Source organism: Podarcis cretensis (genome assembly GCF_951804945.1).
Source record: "Podarcis cretensis genome assembly, chromosome: 1".
Lineage (NCBI taxonomy): Eukaryota > Metazoa > Chordata > Lepidosauria > Squamata > Lacertidae > Podarcis > Podarcis cretensis.
The window spans coordinates 77,802,670-77,828,172 of NC_137170.1; the positions used below are offsets into that span (position 1 = coordinate 77,802,670).

Genomic DNA, 25,503 nt, shown 5'->3' on the forward strand with positions numbered 1-25,503 from the left:
CCTTTCTGAACTGGACCTATGGAGCTCCTGGGTATGGAGCATTCATACCCCACATTACTTAGGGTACTCAGGTACTCTGACAGCTATTTCTGCAGGGAAAAGAATTATTTGCACTTTTTATGATTATGTAACTCTTTTCTATCTTATTGTATTTTAAATATACTGTAAGTTGCCTTGGGAACTTTGCTTAGCAGGCAGAGTATAAATGCTCCAAACTAACCAACTGCTGGAAATGGAAGTTGTCTCAGTAGGAGGCAGGCTCTCATTTTCAGGAGGCCCTTCTGCAAAGATGGAATGGCCATCTGCCAGGGAGGCTGGCTCTGACACTGAGCTGAGGCTGGACTACAAGACCCTTCCAATTCTGTTTTTCCATTGGGCAGTCCAAGGTTTCCCCAAAATGAGGGCTACTGTTCTGCTTGTTTTGCACTGAGCCTACAGACCCTCCAAGTGTCTCTATTTTCCAGGGACATCCCTGATTTAGAGAAGCCATCCCGGTTTCTGATTTGATCCTGGAATGTCCCACTTTTCCTTAGGATGTCCCTATTTTCATTGGAGAAATGTTGAAGGGTATGAGCCTACGCACTGGGGCATAATGAAAAAAACATCTCTTTGGGTCTAGGAAACTCTCACTGAAGCAGTTCATTAACATTAAATATTCATTTGGATAAAATGAAACCCCTATGCTAACTACTAATGGTAGTAAATAGGGTCCTAGTAAATAGTAGTAAATAGTCAGATTTCTACCCTTCTTGTCAGAAATACGGTAATCTCTTTTTGCTGTCACCTCAGCCACCTCAAATGTTAGCATAGATAAAATGGTCTTGTATATTAAATATTGGGTCTTGGGTCTTAAATATTGAGCCTGTTTCTCAATATTTATGTGAACAAGTCAGGGTTTATCCACATTTGAACATTATTTAGCTGTTAATTAATTTTCCTCCCATGTGAATTAGACCAGAGTAGACCATACCCAGATAAATTAGAATTTGTATATAAGAAGCAACTTTGGTCTTTCCTGTTCATGTCAGTAGGTGCTCCCTTTTCATGTTTGTCCCTGCCTCCTAATTTGTCATGTCTGTAATGCCAATGAAGTACTGACAGGGCCCGTGTGCAGATAGCTATGCTTTTAAAAAACAAAAACAAACAACCCAAGAACTGTGCAAAAGCAAACAGGCAATTGTACTTTTTGTTGTGCAGCTTTCTGTGCAAATCTGAGGGATCGAAAGAAAGAAAAAACTTCATCTTCCACAGCACATGGGAAATAGTTATGAGCAACAAATGGAAAAGAATTGGAAACATTGAGGAAGTGACCCCAGGTGCAGCAGAACCCGGTTTTCCCCAGTTTATCAGATTATTCCTGTAGTGGGTACACCCGAATTTACAGGGGAGAAACAACAAGGCTGGTGTTGTTTGAAGGTAAAATGATGTGGACTATGCAAATTATATGGGAACACAAACAGCTATAAACACACAGTCAATTCCAGTGTGGACAAGCCCTCATTGAGTTCAACACGTGTTGTTGGAAAAGCATAATACAAATATTAATCCAAATCAAATATTAAATCAAATTGTTGGTAATGAGGTGAAATATAGGCATTTATAATTAATATGTGCTTTTTGGTTTCTATTTGAATTACAAATGGCTCAAGGCAAAACCTGCTTTAACCTTCATGTGTGAAAACACTTTTACATTGCTTCTGGAAGATTCTCCAGCTTCCTTCAGAAGTGAAATCAGAAATCCCAGGAGCCTCTACCAGCCTTTCTCAACCTGTGGGTCCCAGATGTTGTTGAACTACAACTCCCATCACCCCTAGCTAGCAAGGCCAGAGCTCAAAGATGATGGGAGTTGTAGTTCAACAACATCTGGGGACCCACAGGTTGAGAACCTCTGCGTGACAAAAACGAATAGAGACTCATGACCTCAACATTGCTTTCTTTCTGCTTTTCCCTCAGAGCGCTGTTGGGATGATAGAGGCTCTTCAGGAGGCATTTATTCAGGGCAGGTTTTTGAAGCCGGTCAGAATTAGCTTTATTTGATGCACCCGATGTGCCTACAGGGAATTAATTTGCAGCACAGGGCTTTGTAATTTCATGCTAGAACAGCATAAAATGAAGGAAGAACAACTCATCCAGAAGGAGGAGATTATGTAACAAAAGCAAAGAAGAATCTGTAGTGACATTAAAGATCCTTTGGAACAATCTTCTTGCTAGTTCTGTAATTCTGTATACTCCTCTAATTGGTTTTAAATAAGAAGCTGATAAAAAGAAGAAAATAACCCAGAATTAATTGGCTTCAGTTCCCTAAACTTATTTGGACAATTAATATATTTCAACTGAAGAAATGTATCACATCTTGTACAAATTTATTATGATTAGACACCACTCCACACATACACACCCATAGCGTTTCTGGCTTTCTCTTTAAGCACATTGCAACTCTGGTAAGTGGCTGCTCTTGTAGTCTATGCACGACCAAGAAGTCTTTGCTGCTACTGAAGGCAAATTGGGTTTTTGAATGGAGACCTGCGACCCAACAAGTGGCACCTGTGTAATACACATTTTGAAACACCAGCCTGCCACATTTGCATTTTGCTTGTTCGGGTCTACGCTTAATTTAACTTTACACCTCACCGAAAAGAACAGCCCTGCTGGTTCAGACCAAAAGCTTATCCAACACCCATCATCCAGTATGTGAGAACGTTGCGAGGCCAACCAGATGCGCATGGGAACCCCACAAGCAGCACATGAGCTCAACTCCACTCTCCTCCTCATGTTCCTCAGCAACTAGTTTTCAGAGGCATGTTGTCTGTGATACTGGAGATAATATATCATGTCTAGTCTCCCCAGATTGGTTTATCCTCCACGAATTTGTCTAATCCTCTTTCAGAGCTATTCAAGTTGGCAGGTGTAATCTTGTGGCAGCAAATCCTGTAGTTTAACAATGCTCTGTGTATAAAGGCCCTTGGTATCAACTGTCTTGAATCTGCCAGCTTCGTTGGAGGACCACAATGTGGTACAAACACTGTGCCTACTGGGGACAGAGATAATAATAATTTATTATTTATACCCCACCCATCTGGCTGGGTTTCCCCAGCCACTCTGGGCAGCTTCCAACAGAATATTAAAATACAATAGTCTATTAAACATTAAAAGCTTCCCTAAACAGGGCTGCCTTCAGATGTCTTCTAAAAGTCTGGTAGTTGTTTTTCTCTTTGACATCTGGTGGGAAGGCGTTCCACAGGGCGGGTGCCACTACCGAGAAGGCCCTCTGCTTGGTTCCCTGTAACTTGGCTTCTTGCAGCGAGGGAACCGCCAGAAGGCCCTCAGCACAGAGGAAAGGACTGCATACCTTCAGAGGGAGGGACTTTATCCTCAAAATGATAGGCCAAACAACCAGAGAAGGTCTACCCTGCCTCCAGAGGCCCATTCCCACCAACACCATTATTATTGTTGTTGTTGTTGTTGTTGTTGTTGTTGTTATGGTTGTAAGGGGGGTTACTTGTGCGTAAATTGCCTTCGGTTTAGTTTGATTGCTTGCCCAACCATGCTTAGGCTCACAGCTCGCCCTCCGTGACCTGCTAGTCACTTGCAGAAACCGTCAGTGGGCGTTTCTTGAATCTTTTCCAGCATAAAAGCTGTTTGACACCAAGTCTCCGCCTATGTTCCCTGCGCGGAACTCTTCTGCGCAAGTAAGGGGAAGGCTGGGGCATGCCAGCACTCTCTCCACTAGCTTCTGGTGAAGGGTCTCGGAGCCCTGTGGCCAATTCCTCCATCTCCCTCTCTTCTCTACTGGTGTTACGCTGAATTCCTTCCCCCCTGCTGGTCCCCTCTCCGGCATCTCTCTGGAGCCCTGCCTCCGCCTCGCGCTCTGATGTCAGTTCCCTGACAATTATTATTATTATTACAATATATTTTTATTAAAGAGTTCTTAGTTTACAAAAAATATGTGCATTGTCTCTTTTTTCAAGTTGTGTTTTCTACAAATCAGTTTCATTTTTTGTGTGAGACATTAGTATAGCATGCAGTAATAGATTGGGAAGAAAAGAGGGGGAAAGAGGGGTGGTGGTGAGTGGGGTGGGGTGGTAATGCTTCTATTCTTCTACTTAGTGTATGTGTGGGGTTTTGTGTCAGTGACACTCGCTGGACTATTATTTGAGGATGTAGCAGAGGCCATGAAGTAAGAATTCTTTGCTGCCTTTATTGCCACATGGTAGATGTGATTATGTGTTCTAACCAGGGCTTCATTGGCCTTAGAGTGAGACTTATGCCACTGATCATAACATGGAGGCAATGCCTTATCAGGTGTCCAGAGAAGCCATGAAAGTGAAGATGATGCATGTGTGAAAAAGAAGCCCATCAGAGGTGCGTGTCTGTTTGTAAATATGAAACTATCAGTAAATACTCGGGCTTCAATAACATGCTTACCAGTTGAAGACTGATGGTGCATATTGCCACTTATGGCAAACCCCATATTTCCATACAATCCCCTTTGCTATCTGCTTTGAGAGTTTCAAAGTGAATGGTACTGTTGGTTAATCATTATGACATCAGAGTGATGTGAAGGTATAAGTAGGGAAGAATTCTGAACAAATATCTTACTCTTCCTGCTGCCTTCACAATATTCCCTAAACAGGCATGCATAAGTTGATGAATGGGGAATTATCTAGGTCAGGGATATGAAGCCTGTCAAACAGCTGCAAAACGGCATTCTCCAAATAAGATGCGGTCAAAAGAAAGAAACATTGTTCAGGACCTGAACAGGAGTATAAAAGACAAATCGCAGTCCCTCAAGAAATGGGTGGAAGAATTGGATAGAGATGTGGAGGTGGTTATGAGCCTGATAAATGAGAAAGAGGAAAAGATTAAGAAATTAGAAAGTCGTAACAGGAGCTTGGCACACATCAATCGAAAATTAGGCACAAACAGGAATAATGCCATCAAGGTTTTTCAGCATCAAGATGATAAACCTGGACCTGCCTTACAGAGTAGAGAAAGCAACGAGCAGGCCAATGTAATTCAAGCCAGAAGAAAAGAGCCTCATTTATCTACGAAGAAGCCCGATTCTCATTTGGCAAGGACCAATTCTGATACAGAAACAATGATAAGAGACCCTGTGGAACAGTTTGAAAATATTAGGGAGGTACCTGTACAGGATCAAATTACTCCAAAGTTACCAGAGGGAAATGAGAGAATGAGTGCTGAAGACTTACTCATAAGGCCTAAACAAGCCAAATTGTCAGATTACCTCTCCGATCCTTTAAAGCTTTTGCATGCAGTTTTACTTTGCTTTGGACTTTGCACAGTTTTCATACTATTATATACCTACTTCTTCAACAATAACTTCATAGTTAATAGCCTTCTCCTGCTGCTGAATGACCAAGACCTTGCAGAACTGATACAATTTTTTTCACCATGCCTTACTTGGAAAAATAATGGCCTAATGCCATTTTAAGAATCACTCTTCTCAACCTTCTAGGAACACCTAAGATCACTTTATTGCCACTTTAAAAAGCAATATGTACTTTAAATTTATAATTTCCTTGTATTAAAAAAAAAACCCTCTCCAAAAGTATGTCATCTGATTCTTTAACTATTTTGCTAACATGAATTAAGAATTTCAGCAAGGTTTGTTCTTCTGTACAGAAGACATCATTAAAGAAAGGCTGTAGCTCAGAAGTAGCTCAGATGTTTTGTATATAAAAGGACCCAGGTTCAGTCCCCAGCTTGTCAAGGTAGGTTGGGAAAAACTCCTGTTTAAAATCCTATACATCTGCTGGCAGTAAGTGTCAGTGATACTATGCCAGATGGAGCAATTACCAGACTCAACCTAAGGCAACTTGCTATATGTTCCTATATTCATATTATGTACCATGCCAATTTAGGTGTTTAATGTTGCAATCCTAAACCCACCATTTGCTAGAGATCAGGCCCCATTGAACACAGGGTAACTTACTTCCAAGTAAACATGGATAGGATTATAATGTTACAGTGCAGTACAGTAGTTGCATGTTTACTCAGAAGCACATTCTGCTGCATCAGTTGGGCTTATCCCTGACTAGTAAGTGTGTTTAGCATTACAGCCTTACAATGTGATTTTGAGAACATTCCAAGACATCTTAAAATTGTATATGCTGATGATTAAGAATGCTAAGAAATAGAAGGAGGGTAGTTCTTTAATTCTTCCAGAGTTTATTTACCCAGGGAGGTAGATTGATCAAGGAGGGAGGGAGGAGAAACCCTCTTGCAAGAGCAATGCCTGCTCATGCTACATTGGGTTTCACCCATCTTTTGCTTAATTAGCTGCTCCGGTCTTTACTTAGGGCCTACCCAGAAAAGTATGAGAAATAAAATGCCTCATATATATATATTCTAAATACACTTGCCAAAATTTACCAAATGAAGCCATCAAAGCCATGTTCAAAGGGGTTTTCAGAGACCTCATTTGCTTTTGGAAGAGGCTACAAATACATTACTAATGTATTTTCAAAACTCTATGCATACATTATTCAAAATCTTTACAATAATCCTGTAAAGTTGGTCAGTATTATTATCTGCGCACTGCAACTGGAAGGCTGAAGCGTAGTGCCTTGCCTTGCACACACCCATGAGCTGACACCAGAGGTGAGCTCTGAACCAATAGTTTCCTATGTCACAGCTACTCAGAATTAGCCATTATGCCATGCTTCCACTATCATGACTTATGTAGCAATTTCACCTCATGATACAGGAAATGTATGTTTGTTCTAAAAATCAATTTAGGAGTCAGGAAGCCGTGAGTCCAAAGTCTGGAATTAACCTATTCTCTTGGTTTGTAGGAGGTGAATCAACTTGCGAAAGCCTTAGATTTTCTTCTCTCTCATTTGTGCTGGAAGCTAGAGGAAGAAGGAAGAAAAGTTACAGAGTTTGCTTGGATTTGTGAATAAATGTTTTCATTGCGGACATTTGGCCCAGATGTTCCATATTTGCACTAGGCAAGCTAGGCAAATGTGTTTCGTAAGTGCTTTCAGAGCACATTGGCAGATTTAAAATCAACTGAAATAAACAGATAGCATTTTGCGACAGGCAAATAAAAATCCTAAAGATCAACATGGCAACCAGCCAAGTGGCAGCCAAGTTGAAGCTTCAGAATGGTATCTGACATTTATGTGTAAAGCAGATACATGAAGCCTGCCAGGCAGAGGCCTGTAGATAAACAGAAAACTGAATAAACAAGATACAGAAAATGAAAACTTTACCGTAGGGAAGGGACAAGACTGATACGCCATTGGTTTGCTTATATGAGGCAATGTAGCCTTGGAGTTTAGTAACAGTAAGCAATAATAGTAATAAATTAAAATCCTGCAACTTATGGTGGTTCCTTTCAGGCATATGGTCATGAGAAGATGGTCCTCCATGCAGTAAACAGAGAGAAGAATCATAAAAAAAATTAAAAATGCCCAGATTACAATGACCAATGAAACTATGAAATTCATTGCCATAGGATGTTTCTGTTGGTGACTAGGATGGAAAAGAGGATTAGGTACACATGGGAAATGGTTCTTTTTGAAGCTTTAGGCTGCGGCAAACAGACATTGAAAGGCAATATACTGTTGAGACTGGGGAATGGCAATAGGCTATAGCTGAATTGTCATGACCTGCATGTAAAAACTTCCTTGTAACTTTTGGTTAGTCACTGTTGAGAGAGAGAATACCAAGCTAGATGGACCATTGACCACAGACTGATGCTTATTTAGTTCTAAATAAGTTTGGGAACAATTCATAAGGATTCGAGAAAGTAAGCAGACAGATCATTTCAGACAACATGGAGTCATTTCCGGAATTTCTCCAAAAAGCATCATATGAATAAGCTAAGCGGGATCTGCATCCTTTTCTGAATGTCTCAAATAAATAGTGAATAGCATTTAAAATATGCAGAATGTTTTTACCCACAATCACAGGTTATTAGTATGCATGTCTGAATGCTGTTAATATAGAACAGAAATGGGAACGGCGAAGGTTTGCCTTTGGGTTTTATTTTGTATATTCTGTAGTCAGCATAAAAAATGTAGATGTAGGATATGCAAAAATCAGTCAAGGTGCTGCTTGTGGAAAAGCTCATATACTTTCCTCTTTATTTTTTCGTGCACCTGTGCATACTAAGGAAGGTTGGTGGAGTTTCAGGGGATTCTGATCAGCAGCAGGACCACAGGGGGAAGAGAGGGAGATTTGTTCTTTTACCCCACACATAGTCTCAAGCTGCTGTTTGCATCAGGAGCCAAAAGCCTCCATTGATCTCCCCATGCAAGTTATAGAACCTTCAGGGAGTAATTTTCATTAGAACAATGGCAAGAGGGGAAAGGGTTGATCTCTCCCTTCTCTTGCAGTCCCATTGCAGCTTTGACTCCACTATAGCTGCTACTTACAGTTTTTAAAACAAACATTCGTATTAGTCCTATTTGCACAATTAACAACACATGTAGTCTGATCCTTACATTGCTGTGAATGCCTCAGTTCCTGTTCATGCCCAGTACATGACAAAACAGCTGTAATGTTGATCAGCTTCATAAAGGACCACATCACAGTGTACAATCCAAAATGTGTTTTCATTTCCGCAGCAGAAGTATGAAATACTGAAGCCAACAGTGAGATGGGGCCACGATGATTATCAGAAGCTGAACCCCTTCAAAATGCCTGTGTCTGCCTGATTGCCCACACCTATGCAGAATCAGTCTCTTGACCATTCCTCCAGATCCAATGAAAATGTGCCTGTCCTGTCTTGCATGAGGCCAACATGCACTGAAGACCCAAGCCTACTATGAACTGTAGACACACACACAACTGGGTTATCAAGCAGCAGTCCATTAAAAAAAAACAAAAAACATTTCCCTCCTTTTCTTTGTGTGTATAGGTATGTGTGTACACACACACAGAGCCATCAAGCACTTCGTTTGCTTAGGTTCCTAAACAAGACATTTCACCCTGAAAAGGACAATCATCTAAAAATGGGGTGCTCTCCTCTAAACACTTGGTATGTTTTCTGCTAGCTTTTCTCATTTTCTATAGCTACAATATGGCAAAATGCCCTCTTTCTGGAAAACAGCCAATAGGTATACAAAGAACAGCTTGGAACTTCAAGTAACATTAAGGTAACAATGCTCTGTTGAAATCAGTGTTACTGCTTTCAGTCACGCCAGTAGGGGGGAAAAGTGCCCCAGAAAACATCCCTTACCTGAAAATTTACACAAACATGTTACCATAGAGACACCCCCTTGAGCTTTGAGCTTCCTTTAAAACTAGTCACTGTTCTTCAAACGTCTCCCCTCCCCCGCCACCATACCCCTGACAACCTGTCAGACCCAGGAGGAATAGCCCAGTGGTAAGCTGGAAATAGGAAAAAAACCTGGTACTTCAGACCAATTATGCTGTACTGTATCGTTTTAAACTAAATATTTTTCCAAGGGGAATTTTTGGACTGGGGTCTTTAAGACGACAGGGTTTAAAGGCTGACAAATGTGCTAGCGTGTCAATGTGGTAATGAAGTTAGTTCTGCACCGAGTGCAGCATGAAAAACAGAAAATTTCCTTGCAAGGTTTGTGATTAAACATCTAACAGAAAATAATGATTTGCTTGAAGGCACTCAAGCACCAAAAACAGTGAGGTGACGGGAGAGAGAGAGAGAAACAGGATATGGTAGGGGGTTGGGGTGGGTGGAACCTGCTGAATGTCACTATTGGGAGCTTCTATTATCTTAAAATCTCTTTAATATTCACTGTTAATTATAAAAACTAATAGCTATAAAATTGGAGTACCCAATGGGGGAATGTATGACATTCAAGTGGCAGAACCTCCTCCCCAGCCCCAGCCCCCACTTCCATTCCTACTGCCTGACTTTCCACTTCACACATGAAATTGATAGGAGCTGATTTGCATGTCTATCCTGTTACTGCAGGGAGAGGAAAGGATTAGCTAAATTATAGGGGATAAACACAGTTTCACTGCATAAAAGCAAAGACTACTTGTAATGAACCAGAGTCAAAAGAATAATGATGTTGACTTTGCTTGAGAGAGAGAAATGTATTTTTTCACAGAGTTAATGAGAACAAGACGTTGGAATTACCCTCCATTTAAATTTCATCAATTCACCAAAAGGACAATTTCCAAAGGGTTTTGCTATTTATTTGGTGACTACCCTGCTCTGTCTCAAGGGCCCAGAGCTAGAATACTATTGCACTTTTTGAGAGGTCAAGAAAAATACTTCAGATGTCTAGCTGGCATATGAACATCAGAACCACCTGCTGGATCAGGCCAATGACCCATCTAGTCCAGCATCCTGTTGTCACAGTGCCCAACCAGGTGCTTATGGGAAACCTGCAAGCAGGACCCCAGCACAAGAGAACTCTCCCCTCCTGAGGTATCCAGCAACTGATAATCAGAAGTATTACTGCCTCTGGCCATGGAGACAGAACACAGCCCTCATGGCTACTAGCCATTGACAAACATATTCCCCCATGATTCTGTCTAATCCTCTTTCAAAGCCAATGAAGTTGGTTGCCATCACTGCCTCCTGCAGGTACATAGTTTAACTATGCACTGTGCAAAAAAAAAGCTTTCTTTTATCTGTCCTAAATCTAACCCACCAACAGCACCATTATTTTAATCAGAGCTAATTTTTGCTGTTGCTAAAATTGGAAAACAATGCATCTCACAAATAGGGTGGTGTTGTTTTTTAAGTCACCTTGGTATTGTTCCTATTAATCCAGCATGTTTTAAACACATTGAAACAAAAACAAAGACCCCCCAATGTGTTCAGCTGGATATGATTGCCACCTGAAATTATGTGTAAAGAGCTCCTTTCCCACAGAAGCCGTCTGAGATGCTGGGGTGAACTTGATTCACATTGAAATAACTTTCATTTTAAGACTGCCCATGCAATGAAGATGTAGTCCTGAAATAAATAATGATTCTGCTATAACGTTCAATTTTGTCTCTATTGAGCTGCTCAACCAGGTGTTGAAACCCAATAGAATTTTCTTTTCTCCCTTTGAAAAGCTATTCCAAGTGCTGCATGACTGAAGAATGGCCACTTATTAACTGCTCAGCAGTGCTTTCCACTCTTCTGCTGCAGTCTCCAGCAATTGTCAGAACACCAGTTCTGCCAATATTAATCTAGTCCAGTCACTAACTATGACAGTGTGGTACACAATTATGGAGACAGGGAGGGATGCGTGCTGTTTGGTCTAATGTCTGTTTTATAAATTGAAGCCTGGAATCTATTTATTTGTTTGGCAAAACAAGCAGAGTAATCTTTATTATTGCTTTATACTTACTATGCCTTGCCTCCATGAACCTGACTTTAGAAATGGATAGCAGCCATTCTTCTTCTTCCATCTTCCCTTTTGTTCCAAACCATGTATCTGTGACAGATATAAAGGCATAGCCCACCAGCGTGAACAGAACCACTGTCTTTGGGGAGTAAAGCAAACATTTATTTTTATTTTTTAAAAAACACTGCTTAATAAAATAAAAATCTTACATAGGGGGGAAAAGATACATCAATATTACACCCTATTTGAGATGGTCATTGGTTATCATCTCTCCTCTCAGTTCCCTTGATCAGGATACAATACTTCTGTTGGTGTAGCCTGGAATAGCATTACCTATTTTTACTACTGCATCACACTGTCGACTCTTGTTAAACTTGTGGCCTTGTAAGATCCCTAGATCCTTTTCACATGTACTACTGGCAAGCCAGGTGTCCCCCATCTTTTATTTGTGAAATTGGCTCTTCCTGCCTAAGGGTAGAACCTTACATTTGTCCCTATTGAAATTCATTTTTTTTTAAAAAAAAAAATAGTTTGGGTCCAGTTTTTCAATCTGTGAAGGTCATCTTGAATCCCGATTCTGTCTTCTGTGACAATAGCTACCCCTCCCAGTTTGATATCATCTGCAATTTTCATGAGCATCCCCTCAATTCCTTCACCCAAATCATTTATAAAGACATTTAACAACAATGGGCTCAGGGCAGAACCCTGTGGCACCCCCTTGTAACTTTTTCCAGGATGACAAGGAACTATTATTGAGTACTCTTTGGCTCCAGTAGTCAATGTAAGTATTTATAAAGTGCTGGAGGATCTTTTCAAGAAAGGTGCAACTGAAGAGCAGATATTCTACTCTGTTTCACCTGGAATTTACATTTTATTTTTTTCTTCTCTGTAACTTTACTTGAGAACGTTGCAAGAATGGGAAACATAATTGTTGGAATTTGTGTGTAGGTTTCTGCATGTGGGTCCTACATCCTGTGAAAGGAGAGAAAGAGTGGCTTCATAGCAACCCAAGAGCAATTTCTCATTTCTCTTCTATATTTTCTCATGGCTTTTGCTTGACATTCTCCACTAGAAAAGATCTGCTAATTCCAGCTCTCAAAAATTCACTTATGGCGATGCACCTGAACCTTCTGCTGATACTGCTATGTGGTAGCTAGATGGTTCTTTCTTTTGTTGGCAGCAAGTCCAAGGCAAGGTACAGCATCCAGTGAAGTGTTCTATGGTTCTGTAGGAGACAAAACACACAGCATTCTAAGGAGATATATTGCACTTCTTCAACTTGCTTTACTTTGTGCTGCAGGAACAGTAGACATTCTGCTGGCCTGGTGTGTATTTCATTCCTCTTATTTCTCTGCTGCCCAGTGAGCTACCTGTCTGAACACACATTTCACAGCTGCGTTTCACTTAGCCTTTGCACTGAAACAGTAGGTCAACTTTGAGGAGCTCTGAAAGGGCATTTTTCTGTCTCCGCTTTCTTCACAAGCTCCATGGTACAGGTATGGATTTACGAGGGTGCAAAAGCCGAAGACTCCCTGGGGCTGCTTCTCAGCAGAAGTAAACGGTGCATTTCATTTATGGGATGAAAGGCTTGGATGAAAGAGGAAAGTCTTCAACAGGTACCAAAAAGTAGAGAAATCTAAAAGGTCCATGGAAGGAGGTACCTTGCAACATCTTCCCCTAGACTTTATCTGAAATGCAAGGAGCTGGAAAAGATAACTAATAAGCTTCTGAGATCTGCATCCTTGCTGGTTTTGTTTTTCAACGGAAGCTGTTCCCTTTAAAGAGTATTTCTACACCCTTATTATTCACCTAATGATTTATTTAAAAGTAAAAATACTCTAGAAAAATGTTAACAAAAAGCTTCTGTGTCTCCATGTACTTGTAGAAAAGCCCAGCCAAGGACTTAATAGGGTTTTCAGGAAGTTCAGGACCCCATTAAACCTACAGAGTGCAAACAACTGGAGAGATTATTTAAATAAGGAAAGAACACTCACAAAATATTTGTCCACCTCCAAAGTAAGGTGAGCCCAACAAAAACCTTGCACCTTACCCATGAGAACATCACTGAAATGTTCCCTCCCTTTTGATATTTTTCCAACACATTTTTAAAAATTAATTGGTAGAAAATGTTCAGATAAAATGTGGAACAGTTTTTGGTACAGTATTAGTTTTGTCAGCAGGATAAGTGCATAAAGATCTTGGTGCAGCCATGACTGCTTCCAGATTGTGCTGCTAAGGTCTCCACAGGTAACTGAACAGAAGAACCTGTGCTCTAATAAGCTACTGGCCCATTAGAATCAAGTGCCCTGAAATACCAACTTATACAGACCTATTTCAATAATGAAAGATCCATACATACTATTTGCGACAAGAAAAAGCGTTGAATTAATGCAACAACTCGTTTTTGTTACTGGCACTTACAATCACTCATGGTAGTCAGACTGGGAGTAGAAATTATCATGCTAACAAATTATCATGCAAAAATTATGCATTAGATTAGGGAGGGGAATGAAAGCAAAGGCTGAAGGAAGAACAAACGCAGGAACTCAAATTATGGAATGGGGAGGGGAAATCCTAGTGTCTAAATTTTTATTACAAAACAAATTTGATTTATAGCCATTTTAGACACCTTAACTGCTTCTCCAAGCCGCTTTTGAAAATTACATCCATATGTTACCATAGTGGATTTTTAAGACTTCTGTTCTCTCACCTTTCCCATGGCTTCAATTTTCACTTTAATTACCAGATTTAGTATGAATTCATCAGATGCCTTTGTTCACCAGTGACTTCTAGTTTTAGAAATAGTCCACCTGGGAAAATAGTAACACCTGTCACTCCCATTAATAACTACTTGCTGTTTCATGAACCGCTCAGCCAGTGGCAATGGCAACCTTCCTACCCCACTCCTCCCACCTCATATCATTGGCTGCTAATGGCAAAGCTGGGGAAACATAAAATGTGATGAGTCCAGTGCTTCTTTTCTAGGAGTACACAGTACTGGCACCTCCCCCCCCCCAATGTTAAAAGTGTGGCACTTACTGTAACAACTTCATGGTGAATACCAACACCTTCTTCTCTTAAAAAACAACACTGGTTATGACATCACAGTCCATGTTCCTTAAGCACTACTAGAACGAGGCAGGTTCACTCATCTCTATTAATGTTTTAGCCACCTCCAGTGACTTGGGGGTACCAAGATAACATAGAGCCTACAAGTAGCCTGTGCTAAGTGGATTTTTGGTACTGTTGTTTTTGTGTGGGATTGACTCTGAACTGTGAGTTTATGTGGTTTGCATGCTCATTACATTGATATAAAAGTGATCACAAAGTGTTTCTCTCCACTCCCAAATCACCTCTTCTAAGCTAAAATAAGTAACTCCCTCTCCAGGCTACAATCATGATGATATCTCTCAAACTTTACATATTTTTTCTTTAAAAAACGAGTTCATATCAACTGGTAGGTGATATTCTTGTACTTAGCATTGTTAAGTTTAATGAGCTGAATATATGCATTGCTTTGCTTGAAATGTGGCAAAAACAAGCACATTACTTCAATGCTTTGTCTCCTCAGCATGGAAAAAAGCATCATCATCACCATCAGTAAATAACCTACAATTGAAGAGCTGGAAACTTTGCTAAACTTTAAGAGTAGGATACCTCCAGAGAGTAAACAACTAATCAGGCTACATTTGAATAATTTTTAAAATTGGTTTTCATTTTTACTTTGTGTAAGAGGCCTAATATCTGCACATAAAATTACATAGATGCATGTTCAAATAAATAAATAGATTTTGGAGGAACCCAGGAGAGGCTTTTCAGTCTGAGGCATTCTGTAAATCTGACCTGTACTGGATATGCTGCTGCTGCTTTAGATCTCCTTGGTTTTCTGTATTGAGATTTATGATTATTCATATGCTGACTTCTTTATAACTGTATTTGATTGGATTCAGTTTTGTACACAGTTTTGTACCCTGCAACCAACAACCTATACTTGTTGGTGTGTCCTGTTTGTTGCTAATACTTATACTGTATTAAGAGAAAATAAATTATTTGAATTTTACTTCAGTCTAGTCACATATGTCCTGCTAACCTAGCAGTTCGAAAGCACATCAAAGTGCAAGTAGATAAATAGGTACTGCTTCGGCGGGAAGGTAAACGGCATTTCCGTGCACTGCTCTGGTTCGCCAGAAGCGGCTTAGTTATGCTGGCCACATGACCCGGAAGCTGTACGCCAGCTCCCTCTGCCAATAAAGAGAGACGAACGCCGCAACCCCAGAGTTGGCCACAACTGGACCTAATGGTCAGGGGTCCCTTTACCCTTTACCTTAGTTACATATAATTAGATCACTGCTGCTTGGTACAATAATCTCAGAAATAAAGGATTCTGAATGCTGGCAGCACTTGCAAAGAAGTCTAAAACTAAATGCAACACTGGAAGACCTTTCAATTTTAACTGGGCTGACACCAACAAGCTCATTAGTTTGCACTGAAATAATTGAATTGAATCCAAATTCTTGTGCAGCTAAGTGAACATCTTTCACTCACACAACAGAACTTCCCCCACTTCAACTCCCCCACTGCCTCTAAGTCTCCTTCTGAGGTTTGAGGGGAGATGCAGAGCAGATTTGGGGCGAGGTATGGCAATCATGCTGGGAGAGGAGAGGGAGGAGAGGTGTTGTACAAGAGCAATCCATTCCATTTCCACAATGACTTTGCTGGAAACAGCCCATCAGATTTACACAGATAGGCCTATACTGAGGATCTAGTCCACAGAAATAAAAACTGAGTCCAGCTTGAAATTAATTGTTTTGCTCACATGAGAGAATGAAATGTGCAAAGTATTGTTCATTCCACAAATAGCCAAAATCCTAGCATCTGTAACAGTATTCTAGGAGATCCTTTTACTGACCCACATTTTGTCACAATCCAAGGCAGAAGCAAGCACCATTGAGTTACTTGGAGCTTACTGCTAGTGAAGCAGGTCTAGAATTGTAGCCTAACTGTACATCCTTCCAGCTAAGAAACAGCAATAACAGCTTGGTAGGTTTCTGGAGGAAACATCGGCTTTAGATCCATTTCAGTCCGGTTTCCGTCCTGGTTTTGGGACCGAGACGGCTCTGGTTGCCCTAACAGATGATCTCCATAGACAACTGGATCGAGGTGGGTCAGGACTGCTGATCCTTTTAGATTTGTCAGCAGCCTTTGACATGGTCGATCATGATCTTCTGGACCACCGCCTCGCAGACGTGGGGATACAGGGCATAGCCCGTAACTGGCTGTGCTCTTTTATCTCTGGTCGGGGACAGAGGGTGGCACTAGGGAGGGAAATGTCGTCACGCCATTCCTTGGTGTGTGGAGTGCTGCAGGGCGTAATTCTCTCCCCGATGCTTTTTAACATCTTTAGGCGCCCTCTTGCCCAGATTATCCAGAGCTTTGGGTTGGGCTGTCACCAATATGCTGATGACACTCAGCTCTATCTGCTGATGGATGGCCACACCGACTCGGCCCCAAACACACTGACCAGATGCTTGGAAGCTGTGGCTGGATGGTTTCGTGGGAGCCGATTGAACCTAAATCCTTTGAAGACAGAGGTCCTATGGCTGGGTCGGGATGGCATGGGGATGAGGGACCAACTCTCTTCTCTTGCGGGGGCCCATTTAGTGCCATTGCCTTCCATTAAGAGTTTGGGTGTAATTCTTGACACCTCCCTTTCCATGGAGACGCAATTTACAGCAACAGCCAAGGCGACATTTTTCCACCTTCGCCGCATCAAGCAGTTGGTCCCTTACCTTTCCTGCCCTGCCCTGGCCACAGTGATCCATGCGACGGTCGTCTCCAGGCTTGACTACTGTAATTCGCTCTACGTGGGGCTGCCCTTGAAGCTGTCCCAGAAACTCCAGCGGGTGCAGAATGCTGCAGCGAGGCTCCTCACGGGGTCTCTGCCATGGGAGCATATTCACCCAGTGCTTTTCAAACTGCACTGGCTCCCGGTAGATTACAGGGTCAGATTTAAGGTGCTGCTTTTGACCTTTAAAGCCCTTCATGGCCTAGGACCCTCGTACCTACGAGACCACCTCTCCCGGTATGCCCCACGGAGAGCCTCAAGGTCCATAAATAGCAACACTCTAGTGGTCCCAGGCCCTAAGGAAGTTAGATTGGCTGCAACCAGAGCTAGAGCCTTTTCAGCTCTGGCTCCAGCCTGGTGGAACGCTCTGCCTCATGAGACCAGGGCCCTGCAGGATCTGATTTCTTTCCACAGGGCCTGTAAGACAGAGTTGTTCAGCCTGGCCTTTGGCTTGGAGCTAATTTGATTCCATCCCTCTCTTTTTTTCCTTTCCTTCTCCTCCTGCGATGAGGCTACATTTTAATATTTTAATGTTTCAATATTTTAATGTTGTATTTAAGTTGTAATCATTCAACTTGTTTTTATTATTGCTTGTAAGCCGCTCTGAGCCCGGCCTTGGCTGGGGAGGGCAGGGTATAAATAAAACTTCTTCTTCTTCTTCTTCTTCTTCTTCTTCTTCTTCTTCTTCTTCTTATTACATCCTTCCAGCTAAGAAACAGCAATAACAGATGAAAATTAAAGCAGGGTTTTTAAAAAAATAAGGTCTAGCTCAGGAATGCAGTACTGCAGCAGGATACACTCAACAAACCATGTAGCTTTCTAACTTCTTCCCACAGACCTATGTGGACAGGCTGCATTGCATCAGTATTGCCCCCAGCAACAAGGTGGAATCCTAAGCATGTTTAATCAGAGGTCCCTCTTGGGGTGGGTGGTACTTCTGATTACATGAAAAAGATAACAGTGACTTCAAAAAGGAATAGGAACTATTTACAACTTACTTGCAGAAACAACAAAAAGAAATGGATTCATTGGCAGGATTTGAATAAACTTTCACAATTTTATTGAGTTTAAACATGGAGGATGATATTGTAACAACACTTAATAGTATATATACATGCAGAATATAACAAACAATGTAACAAACCAGAAGAGGAAGCTGAGGGAAGTTGGGTGGGGAGGGAGCAGACTGTAAATATAATGGTAAGGTAGGTTTGGATATTGGTATGTGATATATGGAATTTGCAGTTATAAAACCGTAATAAAATTTTATTTAAAAATAATAATAATCAGAAGTCCCCCTGAGTTCAATAGGAATTGTTCCCAGGTTTGGAGCCTTCTATGGGTCTGGAGCCCTATGGTGACATCTGATGCAGCACAACCAGGTATCCGCTTATACAGCAGGACTTTTCTTTCATTCCTTGCCCTCTGCAACCCAAAATCTGCTCTGAATTTTAGGGGTATGCGGGAGACAGGACAGGGGAAAAAAGAAACCAGAAGTCCTGTTGGGCAAGCAGATTTCTGTTACACAGGTATCACTAGAAGTCACTGTTGTACCCTCCCTAGCTGAAGCCCACAACTTAGAAGAGGGTACTTTAATTCTAATCACCCATCCGTAATAATAAAAATAATAATAATATACCATCCTTCACCCAAAGATCCCTTGGTTGATCACAACAGAAAAATACAAAATCCATCATTAAACAAAGACAAATCAATAACCTCCCCTCCATCAAACACATTTAAAAAGCCATAGAATGTTAATCAGCCAAATGCCTGGTTGAAAGGTTGTCATCTGGCACCTAAATATATGTAATGAAGGTGCCAGGCGAGCCTCCCTAGGAAAAAACATTCTGCAAACGGGAACCCGCCATAGAAAAGACCCATTCTTGTGCTGTCACCCACCCTGCAGACCTCTTGTGGAGGGAGCTCATGAAGAACGGCCTCAGGTGATGACCGCAGGGTCCAGGTTGGTTCATATGGGGAGAGGCAGTCTGTGAGGTATTGCAGCACCCTTTGCTTGGTAAAGGCTCTATCCACCCCACTGGGTTCCTATTGCCTTACAGAGTTACCAGCTCTGGGCTTTCAATACCCCAATCAGTCTTCTAACCAGTGCTTTTCTTCTAGGGGAAAAAAGTGCCAGTACTCACCATGAAGTTGTTACAGTAAGTGTCATACTTTTAATCAGTGCTTTGCTGCTGCTGCTTCTTTTAAAAAGGTGCCGGTACTGTGTACCATTGAGTACCCCCAGGAAAAAAGCACTGCTTCCAACTACTGGTATTCCGCTGCCAGCTTCAAATCTCCACTGAGCCATGGACATCATTGTGTGATCTTAAGTCCATAATTATCCTTTCAGATGAACCCTCCTCACAGAATTGATGTGAGGATAAAATGGATAGTAGGGAATAACTCTTTATTTAACACTGAGCTCCTGTGAGGGATGGTGGTATATGAATGTCAAAGGTAATAAGATGAGGCTGCAATTCTATGCACATCTTCCCAGGAGTAAAACAAATTGAACACAGTGGGGTTGGCGATTCAGTAAAGATGAAGCCAAGCCATAGGACTGTGCTGCAAGCAGATACCAAAAAACCTTTCCTGATATTCAAGATGCACTTTCCTTAACCAAGCTGTTAGGGAATTTAGTTGCAAGACCTGGCAAGCAGACAATAACTCAATGTCCAGAAAGCTACACAGGAGAATTCAAGAACTAGTTCTGTTACAGTTAATTTTATAGTGATGATCTGCATTGTCAATTCTGCTTCAGCAAATTAAATGCTGGAAACAAAGATTGTGATCAGAATTACCCAGAGCTACAACTAACACGTTTTCTTTTCTTTTGCCACAGAGCCAAAATTTGTTTTTCATGTCACAAATTTGTTTTCTAGGTTTGTCTTTCAGCATTTCAGTTTTATCTTAACAGCATGTAAGTACACAAGTATCCATACTGCCAAATACAATCTTGGACTAACCACCACTACTTCTTGAGATTTCCCCTCTATGAGAATAAATTCCTAGGAGAAATCTACTCCAGGCCTTCAGCGCAAGCAACCAGCAAATTTGCTCTAAATCAAGCACAGCCTTGCAGAAACAGCCTGGAGATTCTTGGATAACTGTTAACATCAAATGAGGACATGCTTGCAGCCTACTGCCCCCTTCTGGCCCTCCTCAGAAACAAAACCACTCTGGCATACTACAGTACTGATTTGCGTTAGCACTCAAAGATCAAGGCAACAAACAGCAGGATATATAATCATTTGGCTAAACAAACCCTATGTTCACTTGCCTGAATTGAATTCTATTTTGTTGCTGACATTTGGTGGCCTTTGTTTTCAACTTGTCCTGCTAGAATCTAGTAGATGCTATCTTTCACACTCTGAATTGAATCCATTTATAATCAATGTATTTATTGGAGCCGGCATGATAACTCTGAGCTGCCTTCATACATGCATTACAATAGTGTATAAAAATCTCTGTTATAAATTTAGAAAGCTCCTAATTGCACTATTCTATTTCCAGCTGTTGGGATCTGCAGCAAGAATTTAAATTAATGACTAAATTAATGCTGCAGATATTAGCAGCAGGAAGCAGCTACATTATTCAAATAGACTTTGAAATGATCAGATTTTTATCTCCCAGAACAGCACTCAGATTAATATGAAAGTTGTCTTTGTTCTGTTGAAGAGACCAGAATTACACAAGAGGCTAGAGGAGGTCAGATGCTAAATATTTAAAAAGCAGGCTGAACTTGCAGCAACTACCATTTGATGCAGACTCCTCTTTAGTGATGGCACAAATTGCTCTTCCTCTATACAAGGACCAACTGCCACTTCCTTCAGAAAATCAGAATATGTTCCAAGACTTCAAAGGCCAGTTCTCATGCACATGTATGTTACTTCAGCTCAGTTTGACCCAGCATGTAAGCCTGCAGGAAGAAACCATTGGCAATGGTTTCCAGCTTGTGCAAAATATGCCTTGGTCTATAAAATGAGCAGAATGTGGTAAAATTCTAGAATCGACAGTACCTCTTTAAACTAAAGAATGCTATATTGGAATGCTCCCTTCAAAAACCACACTGCCCTTTGTCAGGGAGCAAAGATCTAGCCCATGTCAGCTTCCTACATGCAAATATTTATTACTGCTACACAAGAGGCATAGCTAGGGGGAGGGGGGGCACTGGCTGCCACACTGTGGAGGGCTGCACTTACCACGGGGCCTGCAGGCACCCGAGTCACACGTCTCTACTGGAAGTGACGCAGTGGTTCAGGCGCCTGCAGGTTCAATGCTGCCTAAAGCATCTGCCCACTGCCTCTTCCTCAGCCACCCTACAGCTGAGGGGAAGGTGGCGGCAAGTCTCCGCACAGCATGCCCTGCCCCAACTCACCCCTCCCCTGGGTGCAGGGTGCACGCAACGCCCAGGACACCCAAGCGGCTAGCCACGCTGCTGCTACTACAGTGGTATCTCTAGTTACGAACTTAATTTGTTCCGGAGGTCTGTTCTTAACCTGAAACTAGAGGCGTGCTTTCACTAATGGGGCCTCTTGCTGCCACTGCGCTGCCAGCATACAATTTACGTTCTCAACCTGGGGCAAAGTTCTCAATTCGAGGTAACTCTTCCAGGTTAGTGGAGTTTGTAACCTGAAGCATTTGTAACCTGAGACGTTTGTAACTTGAGGTGCCACTGTACTGCCATATAGAAGGGCATTCAAAAATACGATTCTCCTCTAGTACAAGTCCTGCTTGTGGGCTTCCCATAGACATCTGCCTGGCCACCGTGAGAACAGCATGCTGGATTAGTTGGGCCTTTGTTCTGATACAGTTGGGCTCTTCTTATGTAAAGTGGTAATGGCTATTCTACCACTTAGGAACTCTTATCACTTAATTCTTCTGCACATGTAGATGCAGACCACATACCATGAGAGGTATATGCACATGAAGCTGCTAACTTTGCTCAAACTCTCCACCTCCTTTGTGATTAATAGATTATAGCACACCACACTGCATGCATAGCCTTCACAGAGACAGAAGAAGCAGGTAGCAAAGTAAAATATTATCACCCCCCTCCCCATCTGCTGGTGCATTTCTGGTAGGACAGGACCCTTCTCCTTTCAGCTACCATGGACACCAACTGCCCTGTAAGGAAGAAGTATCTACTGAGACAAAATGTCACTATCACTATAAAGTTAAATAGGACAGTTAAAAACCATACACTTCTATTTTTTTTTAAATGATTGATTTTTAAATAAATATGTAAGCCACTTTTAGAGCTGTGTCACCTAAAGGTCAAAGGAAATGCTTTAGATAAATAAAATACACCACACAATGTGGCTCCTGTCCCACTGACTCAGATGAATGTATGAACTGCTTTGATTAAAATATTATAACTTATATGAAACTGGTGCCTGTGCTGGCTTTCATACTTGTGACTCATTGACTGATGTTATAAGCCCTATTTGGGCATTCTTTGTTCCTCTGTAGAACAAGGAGTGAGGCCTTGCTAAGTATTCCTTGGCATTGTTCTGAGGCATCTAATCATAAGCTTGCATTTTTATTAAAGCTTATATGTTTAATCAGGGCTTGTATTTTAAGAATGAGCTTAAAAATGTTCTGTTTTATGCCAGGCAAAAGACCAGCTGCCTAAAAACCTTGGCAATGTTTTACTCCTAGACAAGGGCCCCCCCTGATTTATAGCAGAAAACAATTCTCAAAGTCGTAAAAAGGGAATTACAGGCTGACAGCCAAGGTTACACTGACCCTACAAATTAAGGGTGGATAAATAGTAAAATGAGCCATATCTTCTTCCTAAGGTTAAGAAGGTCAAGAGCAGTGAAAAAGCATCTAGCTGGCAGAAAGAGAACATTTTGGGAAATCTTTTCTAAAGCTGTTTCTTTCTTAAACTAAGATCCTTTTAAGATTTCTTTTCCTTTTAAAAGGTTGTTTATGTATTAAATATATTAGCTTAAATATAATTATGCAAAGGATTTAAGAAATGCTAGATTCTTATTTCATATAGTTGGAAGAGATCACAGGGGCCATCAGCCACCAGACCCCCCCTTGCCAGACAGAAGACGCCAATCGAGCACTCCTGATATATGGTTGTCAGGCCTTTTGTTTAGAAACCTTCAAATGAAGGAGATCTCTCAATGTTGATGTGAACTCAATCCTTGACATATGCATAAGATAAAAATTCAAGATTAATTATCTGTTTTGGAAGGCAATAGGGCAAGGAGGGCAAGAGGTGAGTTGGTAATTAAGATTCCTTGTTGAGACACATGTAAGATATATTACTACTTATTTGTCATTTATAGATAGAAGAATATATAGCTTTTTGATTTCCATAAAAGGGCAAGAGGAAATGGGTGTATCTTTTGTGATTGGTTCTAGCAAACAGCCAATAGGAATTTTAACCAGGCTGATTGGACAGAGGCAGCCACAGGAGGAGCAAGGGGGCTGGATTAAGGAAATATAAGTGCTGGCCAGAATGGCAAGAGGCCAGGCCAGAGCTTGGTAACCATATACCACTGTGCCTCATATTTATTTGTCTGACAAATAAATTACTATTTTAATTTCTCTATTGCTGCGTTGAATATTTCATTCCAGCTAAGCGTTAACCACAAGCAGGGTGCTACAGTTCCTCTGCAGCAAGGGAGCTTTCACTGAATGAAGGCAACACTAATTACATTTACCCAGCCTTTAGGAAGGTATTTGAAATCACCCATTAATGTAACACTTCCTTCTTGGGATACCTCATTGATTTCATTCTCCATCTCAAGTACCCCTTGCACTTAATTAATTTTGATACTGATACTACCACCGAGTGATTCTATGAAGGAGTCTACACCTCTGAAAATGTCTAATTTGTTGGACGTCTATGCCCTCTTTGTTATACAGAGCAACATGACTTCCAAAATGCCTTCCTTTAGAGAAGAGATGGGGAATTAGACTCACCAACAGGCTGGATGCGTAATACCATTTAATTTCTGGAGGCCAACCGACAGGTGGATAGCCGAAGGCTACCCACCCTTTAAAGTCAATTTTCAGGTGCAGTTTGGATTCAAACCATGCCAGCAAACAAATCAGCACTGACAGTGAGCCCCCTCAGCTGTCCTATGCAGCTTTTGATTGGGAACTTCTCCTTGCAGTTGATTCCAGTAGCTCCACGTGCAAAAGAACATGTACCTACCAACCCTACACTTGATGTCATGTCAGCTGCGGGGAAGATGAGCAAGGTTTGAGGAAAACAGTCCCATGGGCCCAAATGGGACCCATGCTCGGGCCTAACTAAGCCCATAGGGTGGAAGTTACCCCTTTATAGTGTTTGTACAGAAAGATAACCATGACCCACTGGTTCTCTCCACCAGGTTGCCATTATGTTTACTATATCTATGCTCTCCTTTAAAACCAAGCACTTCAGCTCAGCTATTTGGTCCAGCAGGCTCCAGCATTAGTATATAAACAGTGTCTCTCATTGTGTGTTTTACCCGAGGGACCTTTAGCCTCTCTGAATTCTCCCTCTCGACTTACATTGCATAGTTCTAACCCTCTCCAATAAGAACAATCATAAACATCATAAACGATTGGACTACATAACCTGTAGACTCCTTTCTAACTCTAAATATGCATAGAATTGCACTGCTAACCATGGCCAAAACAACACTGGCTTTCTATCACTCGTATTACCACTTCTTTCTTTAGCATGTGCTGATATTGCTACTTCTGGCCATTTATTCCCCAGCCCGACTAGTTTTATGGTAAACTCCTTAGTGTTTTTCCCCTCTCCTGCACAGGAGCAGATGAACCAGCCATGCAATATAATTAGTGTTCTGGCCCATTCACTTGTGAGATTAGCGTGAGAGCTGAACGAAGCTATCATATTCCTGTATACTGTAGATGCAGGGAGAGAGTGAGAGCGAGAGTGTGTGTGTGTGTGTGTGTGTGTGTGTGTGTGTGTGTGCGCGCGCGCGCGCGCGCCCCCGCCCCCCTAACTTCTCTCCTGGGCACGAGCTTTGCGAAAAGACGGAGAGAAGTTTGGGGTGGAATAGTGCCAGCTGTTTTTAGTTGTAGGAAGTTGCGGGAAGTTTCGGGGGGGTTATATTCACACACACACAGGTACCCCTCACTTAGTCTGAAGCGATAGTGGCCAGAATTCTACCATCTCGCTTTCCTGCGCGCGCAGGAAGACAAGCGGCGACGGATGAAAGGTCGCGCGACCCTTCCGCTAGGACTAACGCGGCCACGCCCACCCGCACTCAGCCAGCCAATCAGGAGGTGCACGGGCGCGGTTGCGTCAACGGGTTCAGTGAAGCGGCAAGCCCTTAGCTTAAAGTCCGCTGTGGTGGGAAATGGCGGTGACTTTTT

The 25,503-nt window shown here is 41.7% G+C and overlaps 1 protein-coding gene and 1 long non-coding RNA gene across 3 annotated transcripts; one reads left to right on the top strand and one right to left on the bottom strand.

The window, feature by feature from the left end:
- Positions 1-1,896: 1,896 nt before the first annotated feature.
- On the bottom strand, positions 1,897-25,359 carry LOC307221917 (uncharacterized protein). Of its 2 annotated transcripts, XM_079986762.1 has the most exons (6): positions 25,266-25,359; positions 12,425-12,528; positions 11,307-11,393; positions 7,350-7,388; positions 6,797-6,872; positions 1,897-3,031 (listed from the first exon to the last, which is right to left on the bottom strand). In XM_079986762.1, the coding sequence occupies exons 1-6, from the start codon at positions 25,298-25,300 to the stop codon at positions 2,890-2,892; spliced, it is 483 nt and encodes a 160-aa protein (XP_079842888.1). In that variant the 5' UTR covers positions 25,301-25,359; the 3' UTR covers positions 1,897-2,889. The 2 variants fall into 2 exon arrangements, with proteins under 2 accessions (XP_079842888.1, XP_079842889.1); XM_079986763.1 differs by lacking the exons at positions 1,897-3,031; positions 7,350-7,388 and having other exon boundaries at positions 4,952-6,872.
- On the top strand, positions 5,603-6,939 carry LOC307221922. Its single transcript, XR_013841589.1, has 2 exons — positions 5,603-5,732; positions 6,816-6,939. It is a non-coding gene; the product is annotated as an uncharacterized lncRNA (long non-coding RNA).
- Positions 25,360-25,503: the final 144 nt, after the last annotated feature.

Excerpts from the sequence above, each read along its gene's own strand:
- LOC307221917 (XM_079986762.1), bottom strand. The coding sequence starts at position 25,300 with ATGGTAGAATTCTGGCCACTATCGCTTCAGACTAA. Across the intron at positions 11,394-12,424 it reads AGTATCAGCAGAAGGTTCAG|ATACATGGTTTGGAACAAAA; the intron begins GTGCATCGCCAT and ends TATCTGTCACAG. Across the intron at positions 6,873-7,349 it reads TATGCCTGAAAGGAACCACC|CTTCCAGCACAAATGAGAGA; the intron begins ATAAGTTGCAGG and ends TTCTTCCTCTAG.